Genomic DNA, 20,221 nt, shown 5'->3' with positions numbered 1-20,221 from the left:
TGATCAGAAGATAATCTCAACATAATAAAAGTGGATTTTCACATTGGTATGTACAAAAAAGAAATACAAGCTACAGTTATTTTTACAAATAACACAGATGAATGAATACTGTGTTAATTCAGAGAGTCCAATCTCCAAATGAGAAGAGTGCAACATGCAAAGGGAACCTCTAGTGAATACTGCAAAGACTGGAAGAAAGCAGGATGGAATTTGTTACCTACCTAAGGGTAACAAGCTATAAAATGCAAAGCAAAACCATTTTCTAGCAGCATCCTCTAGAAAAGAACTGGAAAGTCACAATCATATTATCTTCTATACAATAGTTCCAGCCCTGACAAGTAGAACATGCAAGTGTAAAGTGAAAGGGATACACAACCAATGGTTCAAGGGGGAAAAAACAAAAACAAAAAACAAAAATACACAGTAACTCTAGAAACCTGTCAAGCTAAAAATTTTTAACATTTCTTCTCACAAAATATTTAGAGTCTGTCAGTGCATTAGTGTTAAAGTGGCATTAAAAAAACTTCTGCAGTTCTAACTGATGCAGATTATTTTCAAAATGCATAGCATCTACATTTCTTTCGAGTAGGCACCATGATATTTACACCAGTGCTAAGAATTCTTGGTGGAAACAGCCATTTCATTGGATTTCCTACTATTCTTCTACGCAATCTCAACAAATACCAAAATTCAAAAATATACCTTATGAATATTAAAAGAACTATATACAACATTGCTAAGACACAGTTAATAGGCTGCCTTATGTGAATATTAAAGAGAAGACATTATTCAAGTTTGACAGATATTGAGATGAAAGGCCTTTGGGTTGGAAGCATTTTAAAAGACAACAGTGTTTTAGGCTGAGAATTGTTTGAGCCCAGTTTATGACTAAGGCATTGCATAATAAAATATACATTTCTATTTGGTGCAACGTTATGTTTGGAATCTATAGTGTGTCAAATGGTATATTTTCTTGTCACTTTAGTAAACACTATAAAGCACACATTTCCAACATTTGAAATCAAACTTATAAACTTATAAGGAAAAAGCCAAACACTAAATCTATAATGTTTTATATTAAGCTGTTTATAAAAAATACTTTAACAAACTTATCTTCTACTTTTTACGGGGACAGTCGCTTGATAAATAAAACAGATTCTGAATGAAGTTAACTGGCAATGCCAGGAATTAACCTGTCCCCTTGAAGTCATGTCCAAAATGTCTTGTCCAGTATGGGAGTGAAGGTAAGGGGGCTGGGGAGGGGAAAGAGCTCCAATTGGGGTTTTTACTTTATTGTATTTTTTTAAAGCCTTCAGAAACATTCCACCTAAGAGTTTCTGTTAGAAAATATTTCAGCAACAACCATCAAGTGTGCTGTCCCCTATGGCCATCTCCCATCCCTGATCTCCTCCTATCTCCCCTAAATGGTCGTCCTCTGACATTTCGATGGTACTGATAACCTTCATCCCGACTTCTGCTTGGCTGTCCTTTCCAGGACTCCTCACCTCTCACATGTTGATATCCGCCCCTACCAGAATAGCCCCAATCACTTTTGTACTTCCTGCTTCCATAAGTTTGATTATAGAACTGCTTAGATCTACCACTTCTCAAAATATTAGACACTTCGTTTTCATCTTCTGAACTCTCTTCTTTTGGTCTTTGCACTCTGCTATCCACAGAGTTGGCCCCAGGGCTGACCACATCAGCAGCAGTCTTAGGATCTTTTACTTTTTCTGTTTTTTCTTTCAGACTTTGAATGGTCCTTTTAGGTTCAAGTTCAACAGGCACAGTTTCTTTCTCTCTGTTTAGAATCTGAGTGGGAGGATGAGCCTTTCCCTCTGCTACAGGAGGGATGGAAGCCAATGCCATATCTGCCTTTCGTGTCTGGGATGATTGCTCTGTCCGGCCTTCTTCCGGCTTACTGCTCACACTTGCTTCAGGGAGAGAATGTACATGTTCACCCCTGGCTTCTGGAAACTCATCTACTGTTGAAACTGAACCACAATCTTTAGACAGATCCAGATTTTCCAGAGACAGATCCAATTCTCCTTTCTCATCAGAGGGCAGGACAATATTCTGCCTCATTACTGGATTTTCTATGAATCCCTGAAAAGGGTACCCATACCAAACATGAGGAAAGAAAGGAGGTGCAATAGGAACTGGGCCTAAGAATGGATTGGGTCCAAAAGATGGTTGGGGGAACATATTCTTGCCACTTAGTGACTCTTCATAATCAGCATGCAGAAGCTGCCCAGGGGTCTCAGATTCAAGATCAGCCTGGTAAGACAACTGTCCATGACTTTCGGACACCTGAGATGGAGGGATAACCAGAGGTGAAGAAAATGTCGGCGGTCCAATCTCTGGCTGTGGCATTTGACCATTAACACTGGCCTCAGTCTGCATAGGAAAGTGGGCATCAGTACAGGTACAGTCACTTTCATTTTGAGCAGCAGGAGCCTCTTGGAACCAGGGATTATGAGGATAAACAGGGACAGGGACCTTTGGGTACATCCTGCAGGCTGCCAGGTAGGCCTGGTGCAGCGGGTACAGGTAAGAATGTGGGGCCCACATAGGACAACTGTATGCCTGAAAAGACACAAAACAGTTAAATAAACAAAAGAGGCGAAAAAAGAGAGGTTTGGGTGCATATCAATCTACAAGTACTAGGCTCAAGGTAAGTTTCTCATGCCTACAAAGACCATATAATCTATAGTCCAAATACTAAATCACTGTAATAACCAACATGAAAATGAATTACAAAATTCACTGCTTTAAGACTCCATTGCTTGCTCCTGTCCTAAAACCAATCTGAAGTCCTCCTAAGTTGATAGGAGATAGTATTTCTATCACTGACGGTTTAGCTAGACCTGCATTCACATTCTGGCTCTACCACTAACTCATTGTGCCACACCATGCAGGCCAGTTAACATCTGAATTTGTTTTACTGGGAAAATGCCAGTATGAGAGTAGATGATCTCCAATGTTAGGACTCCACAATTCTAGGAGCCCCCAAGAGTACTCCAAATGTAAGGATTAAGTTAGACCTCTAATCAGGAAGGGATAATGTTGAAAATTAAGTATTCCAAATCCTTCCTCTGCAAGATTTCAGCTAAAAACCAAAATATGAAGAAAGTAAAACTGGTTAGCTAATTGGCTAACCAATTAAAATCAACATTAAATATAAAATTAACCAATTAATGCAGCAGATGGTAAAATAATCAAGTTTCTTTCTATGAAAGTGGTCAGCAGGCTAAGGTAGGGCACTTCATTTCATAGTTTGACTGTCTAAAACCCACAGAAACTAATGTAGGACAGGAGAAAACCTAACGTTAACAAGGACAGAGTTCTCCAACCTAAGAAAAGCTATTTCTAGACTGTCCATTTCCCAAAGGATACCTCTGCTCTTCTAGTCAACAACCACACTATCTTATATAGGAGGATGTACACGTTACTTCCTTTGATCTTTTCAATAATGGAGGCAGGTGAAGAATATTACCCCCATTCCATAAATGAAAAAGTTAGGCCCAGATACACTACATGGCTTGCCCAGGGAAATTCAGCTAAAGAATGATGGAGCAGAACTTCAAGCCCAGATTTGCATCTAATTAATTCCCAAGCGAGGGCATTTCCATTAGGCTGCCCAAAGATGCAGCTATGTCTTGAATATACTCACAGGTTAAGCCATCCCAGTCAAGACAAAAAGTAAAACTGGAGCCTCTACTAGCACTAAAAACAAACTATATAGTACGGAAAATGCTGGTTTTTAAAATAATGAGATTTAGCAAATTTTAGGTTACTGACTGACAGGATAAGAGTTAACACTAGTAATAATTTAGAACAGTATTAATGAATAAACTGACTTTATGATGATAAAATGTAAATACCTTCACACCAAGATTGAAGAAAAATCGAAGAATATTCTTATCTAAAAATAAAGTAATCATTTGTTAAAATTATATATCTGCAGAGCTTTTATTTATCATCCTCATTAAACATATAGCTTTAAAGACAATTTTACCTACTATAGTTTTCTCTAGCCTGTGAAACAAAACATAGATAAAAACCGTAATATAACATAACATAAAAACAGGCTGTTACCAAAGGTTAATTCCAGATTCAATATGCTTTGTCTGTTAGCATGTAAATCCCAAAATGGCTTAGACTGAAATTTTTATCTTATTAAAACTGAATCTGGGTAAAGGACATTCAGGTGCTTTTTTTCTCAACTTTTCTGGGGGTTTAAAAATTAGGAAATGAAAATGTCGAGAATGGTAAAATCAACATAAAACCTAACTTATTAGTAGCATCATTAGTAGGATAATAGTATTCCAAGTATTCATTTACCATGAGCCAGTTACCCATAGACACAAACATCAAACTACTAATAAAACAAAAACATTCACATAAATCCAGGTAAACAGCATATAGTAGTCATTGCATTACTCAGATTTACAGATATAAAATTTTGCAAACTAAAAATGAGGGAGGGGCAAATTCCTTAAAAATAAAGGGGGAAAGTAAATTTTAAAAGAATTTTTAAACAAAAATAAGACATATTAAATATAGTACTTTAACAGCCACTACCATACTATATTTGCTTTTCTCTGTAACTTTTTCATAGATGCAAGTGTTAGTTCTGAAATGCAGACCCATGTTTAGGTATCTAATTAGTGAAATTATTATGATCTTAATTCAGAATGGTTTCAAGTCCGTTTATGTAAAAAACACAGAAGGAGGTATCATTACTAAGCACACTAGCATTAACAAGTATGCCAGAAACATTAAAAAAAATTTTTTCTGGGCCAGGTGCGGTGGCTCACGCCTGTAATCCCAGCACTCTGAGAGGCCGAGGTGGGCGGACCACAAGGTCAGGAGATCGAGACCATCCTGGCTAACATAGTGAAACCCTGTCTCTACTAAAAAACACAAAAAAATTAGCCAGGCATGGTGGCGGGTGCCTGTAGTCCCAGCTACTCAGGAGGCTGAAATGGGAGCATCGCTTGAATCCAGGAGGCAGAGGTTGCAATGAGCTGAGATTGCATCACTGCACTCTAGCTTGGGCGACAGAGACTCCGTTTCAAAACAAAAAAAGAATTCTAATACATTTTTCTAATAAATCAAGCTGAAACAAGAATGAATGACTAATAGCTAAACCTCTGCTGCCTTCCCATCCTTGAGCTTACTAAGAAACCAGACCTCTGACCTCTACTTACATCTCTTCATTTCTTACTAAGCTTGTTTGGACTTGATAAAGTCAATTTGAACTTGGAGAAGGAGCTCACCTTTAGGCAGGTCCTCCCCAGTCTGACACAGTGAATAAGGTGGTACAATGGCTCGATCTCCCTTTTCATTACAAGGAAACCCAGGATAGAGTGGGTCTTGATAAAGGCTCAATGTCTGAGGCAAAGGCATCAAGGGCTGGTTAACTGCCTGTATTGACACAGGAACTGGAGAGGGTGTTAAATGAGCTTGGGATACAGCAGAATCAGGTCCAGTGGTCAAAGTCTGTGTCACTGACAAAACGGGAATTGGAGCAGGGACACCTACAAACAAGAAGGAATCAAAAATGACAAAAGATGAAAATCTTTACAAATATGCTTACATTAACCTATAAAGAATGCTATATAACTGATATAGCCAATCTAAAGTAGTACCTTTTAATATCAACCAAGGGCCCTCCTGACACAAAGAAGGAAATATGCCCAGGACACAAGCTTTGAGTCAATGTCTTCTAACAGTAGCTCTTGCAGGCACGTGTAAGACATGGGGCTGGTCAAGGGGTTCATTACGGGGCCATAAAGAGCTGGCCCACGAAGGAAGCATCAAACCGTGGTGCTAATTAGTGCTGAGCAACCAAAGCAACCAGCTCAAACATCATACTCCTGAGATTATGAGGGCATATGTCAGATGAATACAACACCAAATGAACATGGTCTTTCCACATTGGAAGCAGAGCAAAGCAGAGTATCACAGAAAGCTCTGTGAGGCTCCACATACCTAACCCTGCTCGGAGGTCAAACTTTCACTCAAGAGTTTGAAGTCTCTGACTAGAAAGGTGTTTTGGCTGGCTAGATTTTCTAAACCCTTCTCTAACCTGTTGGTCCAAAAGTTGTAGGTTCACTTGGCCAGGCTGGCACAGTGGCTGGTAAAGAAGGCACCGCAGGAGTTAGATGTACCTCTGGAGAAACTAGAAGGGGAGCTGGATTTGACAAAGACACATGCTCTGCTGGCTTCTTCAAGAAGGGAGTGAGTAGGGGAAGACAGAAAAAGACAAGAGGTCATTTTACTTTAACACTAATTCTAACCACCAGATACATATTGAGTTGCCTGCCTTTTATACAAATGAAGTACAAACAGCCCTTTATAGTCTTAGAAATGTAAGAGAAACACACAGCAGCTAAAGATAATATGCAAACAAATTTGATCCTAACCAAAGGTTGCCTACCAACAAGGACTGCATTTTTTAATACAGACAGGGTTTCACCATGTTGCCCAGGCTAGTCTCAAAATTCTTGGGCTCAAGAGTTGGGCTCTACCCGCCTCGGCATTCCAAAGTGATGGAATTTCAGGCGTGAGCCACTGCACCTATCCACTAGCAGAGTTAAATACAACACAATACTTCTAAGGCAAGTGAGCAAAATCATTGAAATCTTGAAATTCATGATTATTTAGAAAAACTCCTCATACAACTATATGCTTCCTGGCATTTAACATTTAACTTTCTCTACTCTTGTATTAGGATCAAGAACTAAAATGTCTGCTAGAACACAGGTTCATCATGAAATTTGTAAATTGGTATTTTTTTAATGCATATTTTTCAAATCTTTTCAATCAGTACATTCCCTCCCATCTGTGAAATAACTGATGCAGACAAATCTTTTAAATTTTGAAATAAAGCAGAAATTCATAGTTTCCCTTCAAAAATCTAATTTTCAAGCAAATCTACCAAAGTAATACAAAGTATCAAATATGACGGTAACAAATATAAATATACTCAAAATCAATTCAAAAGAATGGTCTCAATGTCCAGAAAATGGTGGTTATTTCTATAACATTCCATAAATAGAGAACATTCTAGACTAACATCAGAATACATTTAAAAATCATAACCACGGCCAAACTGTGATGCTAGAAAAAATTCTCCATTTCCCATATTGATGTTTTCTGTTGTTAAATGATCCTATAATCAGAGCAAAGAAACCCAGAGAGTAGAGCATTCAATATTAAATGCAACAATATACTTACTTGTTCTGCAGGAGAAGGGCACTCTAACTTCTTTGACTTTGATGGTGACGAAACTGTTGCATATTTATCATCGGTAATATTCTTTGGAAGAAAAAAAAAAAGTTTTGTATTTCAGAGACCCACATTCTGGAATAATTGATGGTTTCCTTTTATAATTCACCCTACCTGTATCTGATAGAACCCTCTCACCACTGAGTATTTTTTCCAATTATATCTTATCTTCAACAAGTAGGCTAACTTTGCCTGAACATCTTTATTATATCAAACTACTGGGCAGTTTTCATTGGGGGCAAGGCTTCAAACAGTATACTCCTCTCCTTTAAAAATATCACTCTAGAGGGACAGAGAATAAAAGCTACTTTCTAACAATTCAGGCAGGGCACCCTAATGTACCTTGAAGACATAATTTGTGAGTGACTTCTCAATCTCCATCATCTTTTCCCTGCTTTTCTACTTTCCTAATACACAGCTATAAAATTTTGATTTTCACCTTCTTCCACTTCTTCCTGCTGTACTATCATAGTATTAAGGAAAAAGAAAAGATGCAAGTAGTGTTTAAAACTTTTACCTCCAATGTGCTTGGTTCAGGCTTTTTATCCAACTGACTATGTCCATGAATAGAGTCTGCAGCAGATCAAGATTAAAAAAGACAGCATAAGCCACCAGTCATGTCTGAACACAGAACAACAAAATACGAAGATAGAAGCCAAAAGTATTATTTGAACCATGTTTAGCCAGTGAAAACGTGGTTTTTAGAATAGCGTTTAACATGCTTTAGCTTGAGTCAATGCTTCTCTACAACATTCAAAACATGTGACATTAGATAAACTACTTAACAACTTAAAAAGTGTTCCTTCCCAAATATATGGCACTAAGCCAGTCATCTAAAGAGATCTCTAGCATCTGCTTTCGAATGATGAGATAACTTACCTTTGTCTTTTCGTTCTTCTGTATCCATTCTCCGCCTGCTTCCTTTTCTATCACTTACATGTGATGATTTTCTCTGGACACATGGGTTGCTACTCTGAGAAGCTGACTGACTGACTGATGAGCTCTTTAAAATGAACAAAACCCAGCATTTTGTGTTAAAGATTTACCCACAAATATATGAACAAATCCTGTATTTAATCTTATTCTTCATACTTCTAAAAATCTCAAAATTCACAGCCTTGTATTTTTGAACTGAAACTAAAGAAGATAGAATCTAGGGTCCATAATTAATTATACACCCTAGATTAATAGTCTTATCACAAAGTCGAAAGGATTAAGCAATCAGATTTCAGCCTAGATTAGCAGACTTAATCTTCATATCCCTATTTCAGGAAGCCACCCTGACCAAACCTTTACCCTACAACTTTTCTTTACAAAAACAACATCTTCTGTGCCAACCTTCCAAAAAAGTCATTGTAGTGCCCTATTTTTCGGTGGGGAGTTGGGGAGAACCTAAGTGCAAATTAGCAAATACAGTGCACAAGGATTCTTATCAATGAAATGTTTACTGACGGTCAGCAAAACACTTAAACTCTGCATGAGATCAGGGACTGAAATAAGTCAGGTTTTTAAGCTAAATTATCATTGAAGGTTCTAGGTTCCTGTTTTAGCATTCTAGATAAATGTTCCACACAGCTAAGAGGAGGATCTCAGTCTTCTCTAACAGGAGTTTTCTAGAAAACAAATTTGAGCCACTATTAAAAGCAATCAGTATTAAACTCCTTAGTCTAAAAATGATGAGTACGAAAGACCTCATTCTTAACAAGAAAGAAATTTCACAATCTGTACCCACATTACAGTAGTAGTACTTTTACAATTCACTAACTGAAAAATGCAAAAAGGTATGAATGCAAGCTTAAACAATTTGTAGTTGTTATTTATATAACACATATGACATGAGAGATAAATGTACGCAGCACATAAACGATGCTTATTTATGTACGGATTTGGGCACTTCAATTATTCCTAAATGGATTCGGGCACTTCTTCCAATAATTCCTAAACTCCAATGCCTGTGCCAGATTAAACTGCTATTCCAGATCACCTGTTTTCAATTGAGTTCCTCCTCAAGTCTCCTAAGGAAGTCCACAGAGACCAGAAGACAGACCTCAGTGTGTGACGCTTTAATGTTTTATACTGGTATACTGGGTAACCTCCCGTAACAGTCCACTATTTATTTAATCTACTCTAAAAAGAAAATGTGTCCAACCACCATTCTGGATCATAGGTCATTTGGGTACTACTTACCAAGATGTAAAAGACCACAGGCACAGGCTCCCAGACATGAGAATGAATTAGGTACCCCTCCTCTTTGCTGCCAACAAACCCACCTCAGAGAGCACATACTTCATTCTACATGAGAACAGTTTTCCCTTCTGACTTCCCAAAAAGAATTAAGAAACCTGAAGGTAGAGAACACTTCTTTTATCAGAGAAGCATCCATCACAGCCTGACACATGGAGAAAGGACAAAGCCTCAGGATGACATGTGTTACCACCTCCAACAGCAAACACCCTGAAAGACAGCTCTCAAAAAGGCTTCCTGATTTTACACATATATCTTGTAATGGATTAACTAAATCATGAACCTCTACTACATAGTACTTTTGCTAACAAATTAAACACGTTTTAGTTCAAAAGAAAACGCTAAACACTACAAGTGAACAAACCAGTTTACTTGCCTCAACTCTATCAACCTTATAGTAATATCTCTAGGTCTAGAGATATTACTAAACATGTGAAAAGGAAAAACAGGAAAAATGTGAAAAAAATGTGATCTTTAAAGCATTTAAAGTTTAAAAATTATTAGTTTACCCTTGGGAACTATGGCTTAATCTAAAAACTGTATTAAGAGAAACTTCTATACAATAACTTTTAAACTATCTTTTCATACATACCGAAAGGGCTGGGAAAGCCTGTTCATCTCTGTTCTGAATCTCATAGAGTAAACGGGATTCTTCTATAGCTTGCTTCTCTCTGCGCTCTTCTGGGGAAAGGCCGAAATAGTTAGATTCTCGACTTGTGTGATCAAAATCCTCAACTCTTTCACGATCAGGTTTTCTGTCAAATAAAACATTCTTGTCAGAAAAAAAAAAAAAAAAAAAAAGACAAACTATACTGAGTACCTAAAATAAAATGATCTATTTTGCAATACAAACATTTTACTAATTTAGCTACACTGACATTTTAGAACATTTGGCAGCCTAGTTAATAAATGTTTAGCAAATGGAAGCTTCTGTAGCACGCCCTTACAGAGAGTCAAGAAGACAAACTTAACAATGGGAGGCAGAGGGGAAAAGAAAAAAAAACTTATTTCCAAATGATACAAAAATGAGTGAGGTTTTTTCTTTTCATCAAGAAGAAATGTGAGAATTGTATATACTTGTTACACCATACTCCAATATTTTCATTAAGAATTCTCAAAGGGAAAATTATTAGTTTAGGTCTCAAAAGCATTCTCACTTTCTGTTCTAAATAAAGGGGAATGGTCCAAAGGTCCAATGAGACAGCAGGACCATCTTCCCACTTGTTTATGACACCACCAAGGGAGACAGAGAGCTGAGAAAGAAAAACTAAAACATGTCAGACTGGATACCAATTGCACAGGTAAGACTGCTGTCATTTCAACATAATTTTGGTCAAAAAAGGATGACAAGAAATTCATGAATAGAGTTTAGTACCCTATAATCCAACCCTAATGTATTATATGGCTTATAACTATTAAAGACAGTATGAATACTATTTCTAACATGTCTAACAGTTCTTCAAAAATGGAACATGAAAATCTAAAACCTGTAAGAAAAATACTTTGTCACAGTACAAAGAAATATTATCCTCCTCAACAGAGTAGAGCACTATGACGTCATCTGATTTTTTTTTTTACCGCTGAAATAGATAGCCATTTCATGTCCTTACACAGTCCCACTTACAATCACCACTAATTACAACAGGACAGATGTCAACCCCAATGGTACTGATGAAAAAAGGGAGGGATAGAAAATCTGGACTCTCACTATTTTAGACTAATCCTTCCCAAATCCCAGTGGTAAAAAATTTTGAAGAGGACTCAGCAACTGTCAGGAGTCTCTGCCAAATTAGCACTACCTTGTCACTATCTCCTATCACCCCAAAAAAATGACCACTACTGTATGATCTTCATCTCATCCTCAGAGAGAAGCTATCACAGTCTATTTTCATCTAGCTTGAAGACAGATATTCAGCCACAGTATTTCCTGGATAGCCACATTAATGAAAGCATATATGGCAATCTTGCTTGGTTTTTGGTTATATTTTGTGTTTTCTCCACAGGAAGAGACAATTATCAATGAGGAAAAACTGGAAAAAGTAAGAGGCCATGAAGGTCTCATATCCAGCACTACAGTTCTCTTTTTGCTCCATAACTAGAAGAAATTCAAAAGTGATGTGTTACAAATTAGAAATACAGTGAAGATGAACTGTACTGGGCTTAAATCTATTGGATTGTTAGCTATAAAATTCTAAAATCTGACTAAGTTTTTTAATGTTCTTACTTTAAATATTCAATAAAGTTTTTAAACTTGTTTTAACACGTTAGTAAAATTCGCTCTCACACACAATGGAGAAGGCATACTAACCTAACAACAAACTGCAAATACCACTAGGTTCTAATGTAATTAGTCACAATGTCAAAAAATCTCTAAAGTTTCATGTCTATGGTATTAATTATCACTGCCTTGTCACATACCATCAAGTATTTTTATATACCAAGTAACACATATAGCTAACACATATAAAAGGATCCTAATAAGATATGCTTCTCTATTTCATAGTATTAAAAATACTGTTGATTAGAGGCTGGGTGCCATGGCTCAGGCCTGTAATCCCAGGACTTTGCGAGGCAGAGGCGGGCTGATCACCTAAGGTCAGGAGTTCAAGACCAGCCTGACCAACATGGTGAAACCCCGTCTCTAATAAAAATACAAAAGTAGCCAGGCGTGGTGGTGCACGCCTGTAATCCCAGCTACTCGGGAGGCTAAAGCATGGGAATCACTTGAACCCGGGAGATGGAGGATGCAGTGAGCCAAGATCGCGCCATTGCACTCAAGCCTGGGCAGTAAGAGCAAAACTCTGTCTCAAAAAAAAAAAAAAAAAACTTGATTAAAAGTATTATTGGTACAAGACATCTGTCTGAGCACTGTACCAATTCACAGGCGATCAGAGTCAACACCAGAAACACACCGGATTATAAATTCAGTTCATAATAAACAAGTTTATTTAAATTAGCCATTTTGTGGTCTATGTGTATTTCCTTTTTTAATCTTTAAATCACTAAAGAGTACCCTTGTGTTCAAGGAAAAAGAACACTGCTTTTTCTATCAAAAAATGAGAATGTTATTAAACAATTAATTTCTGCCTATAATCTTTCTATAGTTACTTTCTATTTCTAGGTTTCCAAAGTTAACATTCAAAGTAAGTTAATATCTTAGATACTCTTCGTGCATTGAGTAAGCTACCACCAGGGGCTACTGGAGTTTGGTCAATGTCCAAACAACAAAATTCAGCCATAAACTAGTTGATTAGTGGCATAAATTCTGTCTGTTTGGGAGAGGTAATGTAACAGATTAGAATCATTAGTATTTGTTATGGATTGAACTGTGCTTCTCAGAAAGGTATGTTCATGTTCCTAATCTCTAGTACCTATGCACATGACCTTTTTAGAAATAGGGTCTTCTCAGATGTAATCAAGTAAAGATGAGGTCATACTGAATAGGGTAGGACCTAAACCCAGTATGACTAATGTCCTTATGAGAAAAGATAGACAGAGACACATGGGGAGAACACCATGCGATGATGGAAGCAGAGAATGGAGTGATGCACTTACAAGCCAAGGAACCTCAAGGACTGCAGTCAACTCCAGAAGTAGGAGGCAAGCATGGAACAGATTCTCCCCTAGAGCCTTCGGAGAGACCATGGCCCTGGCAACAACTTGATTTCAGACTTTTAGCAACCAGAAGTGTGAAAAAATAAATTTCTGTTGTTTCAAGATGACCAGTTTATGGTATTTTGCTACAACAGCACCAAGAAACTAAAATAGTATTGATAAATGTCAGCTTATAGTATTGATAAATGTCAGCTTAAGAACCTACAACTCTGTCTTGAAGATGCTACATAAAACATATTTATTTCCTTTCTTTTTAAGACAAGTCAACTACAGTAGCGACAAAGGGTGAAAGAGTAGAACAAGGAGTTTGACCTGTAACTGACTGTGAACAATCAACTGAGATAACTCATGACCTTCACACCAGCCTATATATCTTCAGTGACAAAATGTTAAGTGCATTCACAAAGAACATAACATCCAAATGCCAGATATAAAGGAACTAAAGACCAGAGGGTTAGCAAACACATTAAGCTGATGCTACAGCTCTTCGGGTAATTGAGAAGGTGCTTTGATGGGAAAAGTACCTGTCATAGTCACCTATGAAGACTCCACAGGAAACACAGTCATATTTGCATGATAAAGACAGCTTCAACATAAGACACAGCCTCTCAAATAAAGCTCTTGCAAAGGGTTATAAAGTTACTCAACAGAAAGGGTAGACTAGGGAAAAATTAAAATCCACATAGCACAGGAAAATTGTGATCCTCAAAGTTCATCTGTCTCTGGATACTTAGAATGTTGATATTTACAATTTCACAGACCTAAAATTGTAGCCCCAGACATTACCACAATCTAAACTTATCAAAGTAAATCAACAATTTTGGGCTGCTTTAAGTTCCTGTACAAATGGGAGTATCCTCACCTCCCAAGGAAATAGAAATGCAATCTGGAATCCAGTATTTACCATATTACAAGCCACCAGAAAATTAAGTGCCAGAATAGGATTGGGCTAGAATAAGATCTCCCAAACCATTTGAAAAAATACTAAAAAATAAAGGTCTCTCTATATATACTTCCTTGCCTTGTTTGAAGAAAATTATAAAGAATTGAGACCCTCACATGATGTTTTATCCAAAATGCTCTTAATACTAATCTAGGGACAATTATATGAACACAAAGTTATAATTATTTAAACGCACATAATGCGGCAAATGCAACAAATGCCTCTTACTTGATTTCTATACTTCTCTTGCATTCAAGAAGGTTACCTGATGATCTGTGAAGGTGTCCGGCTAAGATTTTTGTGCTCACTGGAGAATTTCTGAGACTGTGACCCTGAAGAATGACTAGAGAACGCATGTTGTCTTACTCCTGTAGGATGCTGCAGTCGAGGAGGTAGTGCTGATGGGGCTTTTATTGGCTTGCTTGGATTCTTTGGCCCTCTGTAATCCATATCTGTGATAAGAACCCAAAAGTACATCATAATATTCATATTATAAACAATCCCAAGTACCATCATCCCAAACCGAAAGGAATGATAGCCTGATGTGCTCCTACCAGAATGGAAATTTTGTCCAGAAGTGGAAGGTTTTTTCATCTTCTTCCCTGACACTGTGTTCCAGCTTTCTGGGGGAGGTGCCTTGAGGTTCTTTGATGTGTGCCTTCAAAGGGGAAAAGACTTGTGATAGCTTAAAATACCCTAGTAAGAATAAATATTCTGTGTATTTATTTTCAGCTTATATAAGAATTTCTAGTTTTATTTCTTACATTAAAATAAATTAGAATTAAGGTACAAACAGCATTTACCAATCCAGATGTAATTCTAATCAAATAAAATGATATTAATCAAAAGGATATTTTCTAATTTAAAAAAAAGAGGGCTAAATCACAATCTCAGCAAAAGTTAAATACAGAATGACCTATTCTTTTAGGTAGGATAATGGTACTGCAGTTAAGGCAGGGAAGGAAGTCTTTATTCTGTTAGAGAAACATATAAACATCACTGGAGAAATGGTGTGATGCTTGGATTGCCTTCAAAATATGCCAATTTCATTTTCATTTTTTAAAAACATATTAGGGAAAATAGATTAGAAAATATTGCCTAGGCCGGGTGAGGCAGCTCATGCCTGTAATCCCAGCACTTTGGGAGGCTGAGGTGGGCGGATCACAAGGTCAGGGGTTCAAGACCAGCCTGGCCAACATGGTCAAACCCTGTCTCTACTAAAGATACAAAAGATTAGCCGGACATAGTGACACATGCCTGTAATCTCAGCTACTTGGGAGGCTGAGGCACGAGAATCACTTGAACCCGGGAAGCGGAGGTTGCAGTGAGCCTAAATTGCGCCACTGCACTCCAGCCTGGGTGACAGGCAAGACTATGTCTCAAAAAAAATTAAAAAATTGGTCAAAATGCTGTGAGTTGCTAAAAATGGGTGTTGAGTTATACTGGGATTCAAACTGTGCTGTTGGTTATATTGGGGATCTATTCTTAATTTGTGTATGTTCAAATTTTTCCACAGTAAAGTTTAAGGTGTGACTTACTACCTTTTTCTCTAATAAAGCCCAGCAGCAACTGAAACAAAGGTGCTCTAAAATAACACTGTATAAGGTAAGACAATAATATTTTGCTACTCCATCTGACAAACTGACTGGACACTAACTACACACAATGCAGTACTGAATGAATTTAAAATGAATCCCTCCAAAGCTCCCATATTACGATCTAGTCAATTTCTTGAACTGCCTTTGTGCACACAATGGTACATTTTAAATAGTAAGCAACAAAACAATCTTCATTCAAAGTTTGACAATGTGCAAAATACTAAATATGCACATTTAGTGCTTTTCTAGAGGTCAGAACAAATGTACTTTCTTTTTTTTTTTTTTTAGATGAAGTCTAGCTCTGTTACCAGGCTGGGGAGCAGTGGCACGATCTCAGCTCACCGCAACCTCCGCCTCCCTGGTTCAAGCGATTCTCCTCCCTCAGCCTCTCAAGTAGCTGGGATTTACAGGCATACGCTGCCACACCCAGCTAATTTTTATATTTTTAGTAGACACGGGGTCTCACCATGTTGGCCCGGATGGTCTCGATCTCCTGATCTTGTGATCCGCCCATCTTGGCCTCCCAAAGTGCTGGGATTACAGGCATGAGCCACCGCCCCGACCCAAATACACTTTCTATACATGGGCAATATCTTTCATTGAATTTGCAAATACAGAAAGCCATTTTAAAATGCTCATGATTAGGCTAAATGGAAGAGGCAGTAAACGCCTTAGCTGAAGAGTAGTACATACTTCTTTCCCAGTTCTTCAACCAAAACTGGTCCATTCTCAGAATGAACTCCTTGAACATCTGCATTCAAAAATTTTCCATTGTGATCCAACCTCACCTGTTAAACATTCCAAAAATGAAAAGGAAAAAAAAAATCAGTCACCTGCTTCCTTTGCATTAATCAGTTTTTTGTGACTTTCTGTGTTTTTTTGTTTGTTTTGTTTGTTTGAGACAGGGTCTCGCTCTGTCACCCAGGCTGAAGTGCAGAGGCGCAACCTTGGCTCACTGCAACCTCCACCTCCCTGGTTCAAGCCTGGGATTCTCCTATCTCAGCCTCCCGAGTAGCTGGGATCACAGGTGCGTGCCACCACACTCGGCTACATTTATTTTGTTTTGTTTGGTTTATATTTTCAGTAGAGACAGTGTTTCACCGTGTTGGCCCACCTGGTCTCGAACTCCTGACCTCAAGTGATCCACCTGCCTCGGCCTCCCAAAGTGCTGAGATTACAAGCGTGAGCCACCACACCCAGATTTTAAAATTTTGTCTTTAATTAAACAGAAAATAAAGTTTATCAGTAAAAACAAAGTAAGTCCAAAGAGGTCTACAATAAAATCCATCTCCTTAACCTCCCAGACCTCCAGATCTCCTACCTAAAAGAAAGAAAACCTTTTCTTCTTTGTCCCTCTAAATTCTTTTCTAAACTGATTTTCTAAATTGTTCAAAAAGCAGGAGCACAATATGTTAAGGCTCTAAACAAAAGAGGCAACATGCCCTGGTTCTGAAGGCAGGGCTATGGTCCCACATACCCCAGGCTTCCAGGTATGGCTTTTCCACTTGCCAGCAACATGACCATGGGCAAGTTATTTTTCTCTCCTTTCAAGTTTCCTCATAATGCAAAATGGAGCTAATAATAGTACCTACGTCACAGAACTCATGGAGATGGAATGAGGGTGCACAGGATACACGTAAGAGGATACACATAACTTGCACACAGCAACCACTCTACAAGTGAGAGCAACTATTATTACAATTATTATCTTCCCATTTCTCCTATATTAAAAACGTGCAACTGTGATTTTTATCCCTAAAAATAGATCCACTAACTGTTCTCTTGCAATTAATATTACACAACTGTAAATCCTTGATAAAAGAGGAAAAAAGCCTAAGTTTTCTTCCTATTGTTATATTGCCCACACTGAATTGTGTACCTGCCAAGTACAACATACAGGACAATGCTTTAAGCAAACTCCCACTTTTAGTAGTAAACCAAAGTCCTCAAGCTGATACTTCATTCTTCATCAATGACAAGACATTTTTCCTTCAAAAGTTTCACAATAAAAAAAATTTCTGAACTTAGTCCTAAAGTTTAAACTACATCTTACACACTCGAGTAAACAAAAGTCACCTTAGAGTCATCTCAGTTTCTTAAAATTTTATCCAAATTATCCAATGACCATGTTATCCAAATAAAATGGTCAAGTAGTACAGATGGAAATAAAATACTTTAAAAAGGAAAAAAAAAAAGCATGTGCTTTACCATTACTTTATCAAAAGCACCTACTTTACCAAAAGCAATTTCAACCTCAAAGGAAATATGCTTGACTTAAAATAATATGACTTTAGTGATACAGCATAAGCCATCTTCTCTTCTCTGCTGAGAAGGGTGAGGAGAGAGACCTTTAAACCCTAGATTTAATCTCGTTTGTTCTCTTTCAAGTTTTCCCAATCAATGTAGTAAAAGCTTCCACAATTCCCTTCTACAATTAGAGCAGATTTATGACAATCCCATAAGGCAGTACCTGAATGAATCATGTTCTCTTTTTCCTCACCTTTAAATACCCCAGAACGAGAACTATTAAAGGTTCTTAAGATAAAATCCTGGCTAATCAGATGACTTCACAAAAGCCAATTTATCATAAAGTAAATGTTTCCTCTGTAAGTCAAAAATAAATGTTTGCCAATGGCTGTTTTAGTTTTTTAAAAGGCAACACTTTTTGATGGAAATAATTTCTGAAAAGAATTAACTTCCACATAACATTTTTTGTGTATGTGGTTTTGTTTTTGTTTTTGAAATAGCAATATTTTTCCATAAACAAGGAACAAAAAAACAAGAAGAGACCTTGTAAATTATCTTACCTAGGGTTTCTTCTGCCTAAGCATTACTGACACTTTGGACTAGGTATTCTTTGTTAGAGGGAGATGAGGGAGGCTGTTCTGTGCACTGTAGACTATTTGGCCACAGCTTTGGCCTCTACCCACTAGATGTCAGTAGCACCCTCCCAGTTGTGACAGTAAAAAATTTCTCGACACTGCTGAATGTTCAGTGGGGGTAGGGGGGGCAGGGGAGGAAGTGAGGGGGTTAACTACTAGATTAAGAACCACTGATTTTAATCCAACTTTCTCCTTTTAACCATCAGCTACTCAAACCCAGGGCAGCTGCATATTCAAATTAATTGGCAAAAACTTCTCTGTGGTTCACTTTCCTTCCTCAGTCCAACAGTAAACATTATGTATGTATCAACATCATCCAAGATGATTTTCATAAATAAAACTAAATGACCTATAGTCAATTTTGAATCAACTTCAGTCAATTTTAACAAAAAAACCTCAATATCTGATATGTTATTATCATTACTTCTTTGAACCAAGTTAATACCAAAGGCTGAATTGTTTTTAAAGATCATGTGATGGAATGCCACAGTTTCAGACACATACAATTTTAACAATGTATTCAAATGAGTTAAAAAGCTAAATACTTGTAAACTACTAAAATGTGTATACATAATAAATATATTCTGAAATCCCAAATTAACAACATATTCACACCTCAGTTGTTTTCTCGGTTCATATTAGAAAAAGCAAGGTTTCAAGTAAAATCTCTTGTTTTACATAAGTCACTTACTTGACATTTGTCTCCAACTTCATATTGTAAGCCAGCAGCAATGGAATAATCACGTTTTTGCTGAGCTGTTAAAAAAAAAAAGGTCAGTATAATATGAAGTTGACTTATTTTCAAGTGCTACAAAGCAAATTTATGGAAAATGCAGATTTTTAACTCACCTTGTTTAGACTTCAGCCAAATTTCATATTCCACATTCCTATAGACTGTAGGATTGAGTGACTTAAGAACCTTTCTAGACAAAGGCAGGCTAGTAGAGTTCCCATTGCTCTTCAGCTGCTAAACAAAGTCAAGAAGTCCAATCAACACATGAGTGCTTTTAAAACATTTTTGTTTGAGATACATGTAAAACTAAAGTCAAATGAAGAAAAGAAACTTCAAAAAACTAGGAAGCCACCAAATCAATTTCTTAGATGATCCTGACTTGACTGAAATGTACCAGAAAAAAGAAAAAAAATTAAGATTTTAATGTATATGCTTTCTTATATTAAAGAGCTAGTTTTAAAACCACTTTAAAAAAAAATACCTCATTGTCTGACAAAGGTTTAAATCCATTCACATCAGCAGCAGCAGCAGTTTTACTCCTACAAAGAAAGATAACCATAATTAGGGGCAGAAAAAAGGTATTTGCATGTAATTACCTTCTAACTTCATCTAAAAGTCTTCAAAGTCAGAGCTATGCTCCAAAAAGTCAGAGCTATATTCCAGTGAGCTCATACAAGTTTTGGTATAAATATATCTATATATAAAAGAGTATATGTATGTAAATGTATATATATAAGATAGAAGTCAAAGACAACAGTAATTCTAACTGGCTCAGTAATCAGTAAGAGAACAGAAATAAACTGTGAAATTTGGGTGGGTAGAATAATTGAATTTACTCACGTGTATATTGAAAGCAAGTTTTTACATTGTTCTGTAAATTCAATATACCAGTTTCTTTCTTTCAATATAC

The 20,221-nt window shown here is 37.1% G+C and overlaps 1 protein-coding gene across 1 annotated transcript in view; it reads right to left on the bottom strand.

The window, feature by feature from the left end:
- Positions 1–1,068: 1,068 nt before the first annotated feature.
- Positions 1,069–20,221, bottom strand: part of OTUD4 (OTU deubiquitinase 4) — a 42,924-nt gene continuing 23,771 nt past the window's right edge. The window contains exons 8-21 of the mRNA XM_011987139.1: positions 19,793–19,850; positions 19,428–19,545; positions 19,270–19,334; positions 16,390–16,484; positions 14,653–14,756; positions 14,364–14,550; positions 10,133–10,295; positions 8,176–8,299; positions 7,814–7,869; positions 7,246–7,326; positions 6,095–6,233; positions 5,283–5,543; positions 3,885–3,925; positions 1,069–2,586 (exon numbers count right to left, since the gene is read on the bottom strand). Of these exons, the coding sequence (XP_011842529.1) occupies positions 1,366–2,586; positions 3,885–3,925; positions 5,283–5,543; positions 6,095–6,233; positions 7,246–7,326; positions 7,814–7,869; positions 8,176–8,299; positions 10,133–10,295; positions 14,364–14,550; positions 14,653–14,756; positions 16,390–16,484; positions 19,270–19,334; positions 19,428–19,545; positions 19,793–19,850 (2,713 nt within the window). The 3' untranslated portion in view covers positions 1,069–1,365. The remainder of the gene's footprint in view (positions 2,587–3,884; positions 3,926–5,282; positions 5,544–6,094; positions 6,234–7,245; positions 7,327–7,813; positions 7,870–8,175; positions 8,300–10,132; positions 10,296–14,363; positions 14,551–14,652; positions 14,757–16,389; positions 16,485–19,269; positions 19,335–19,427; positions 19,546–19,792; positions 19,851–20,221) is intronic.

The sequence above is a fragment of the Mandrillus leucophaeus genome, unplaced genomic scaffold (genome assembly GCF_000951045.1).
Source record: "Mandrillus leucophaeus isolate KB7577 unplaced genomic scaffold, Mleu.le_1.0 Scaffold301, whole genome shotgun sequence".
Classification (NCBI taxonomy): domain Eukaryota; kingdom Metazoa; phylum Chordata; class Mammalia; order Primates; family Cercopithecidae; genus Mandrillus; species Mandrillus leucophaeus.
The sequence above is the reverse complement of the archived record's forward strand: the minus strand, read 5'-3'. Positions and strand labels throughout refer to the sequence as shown.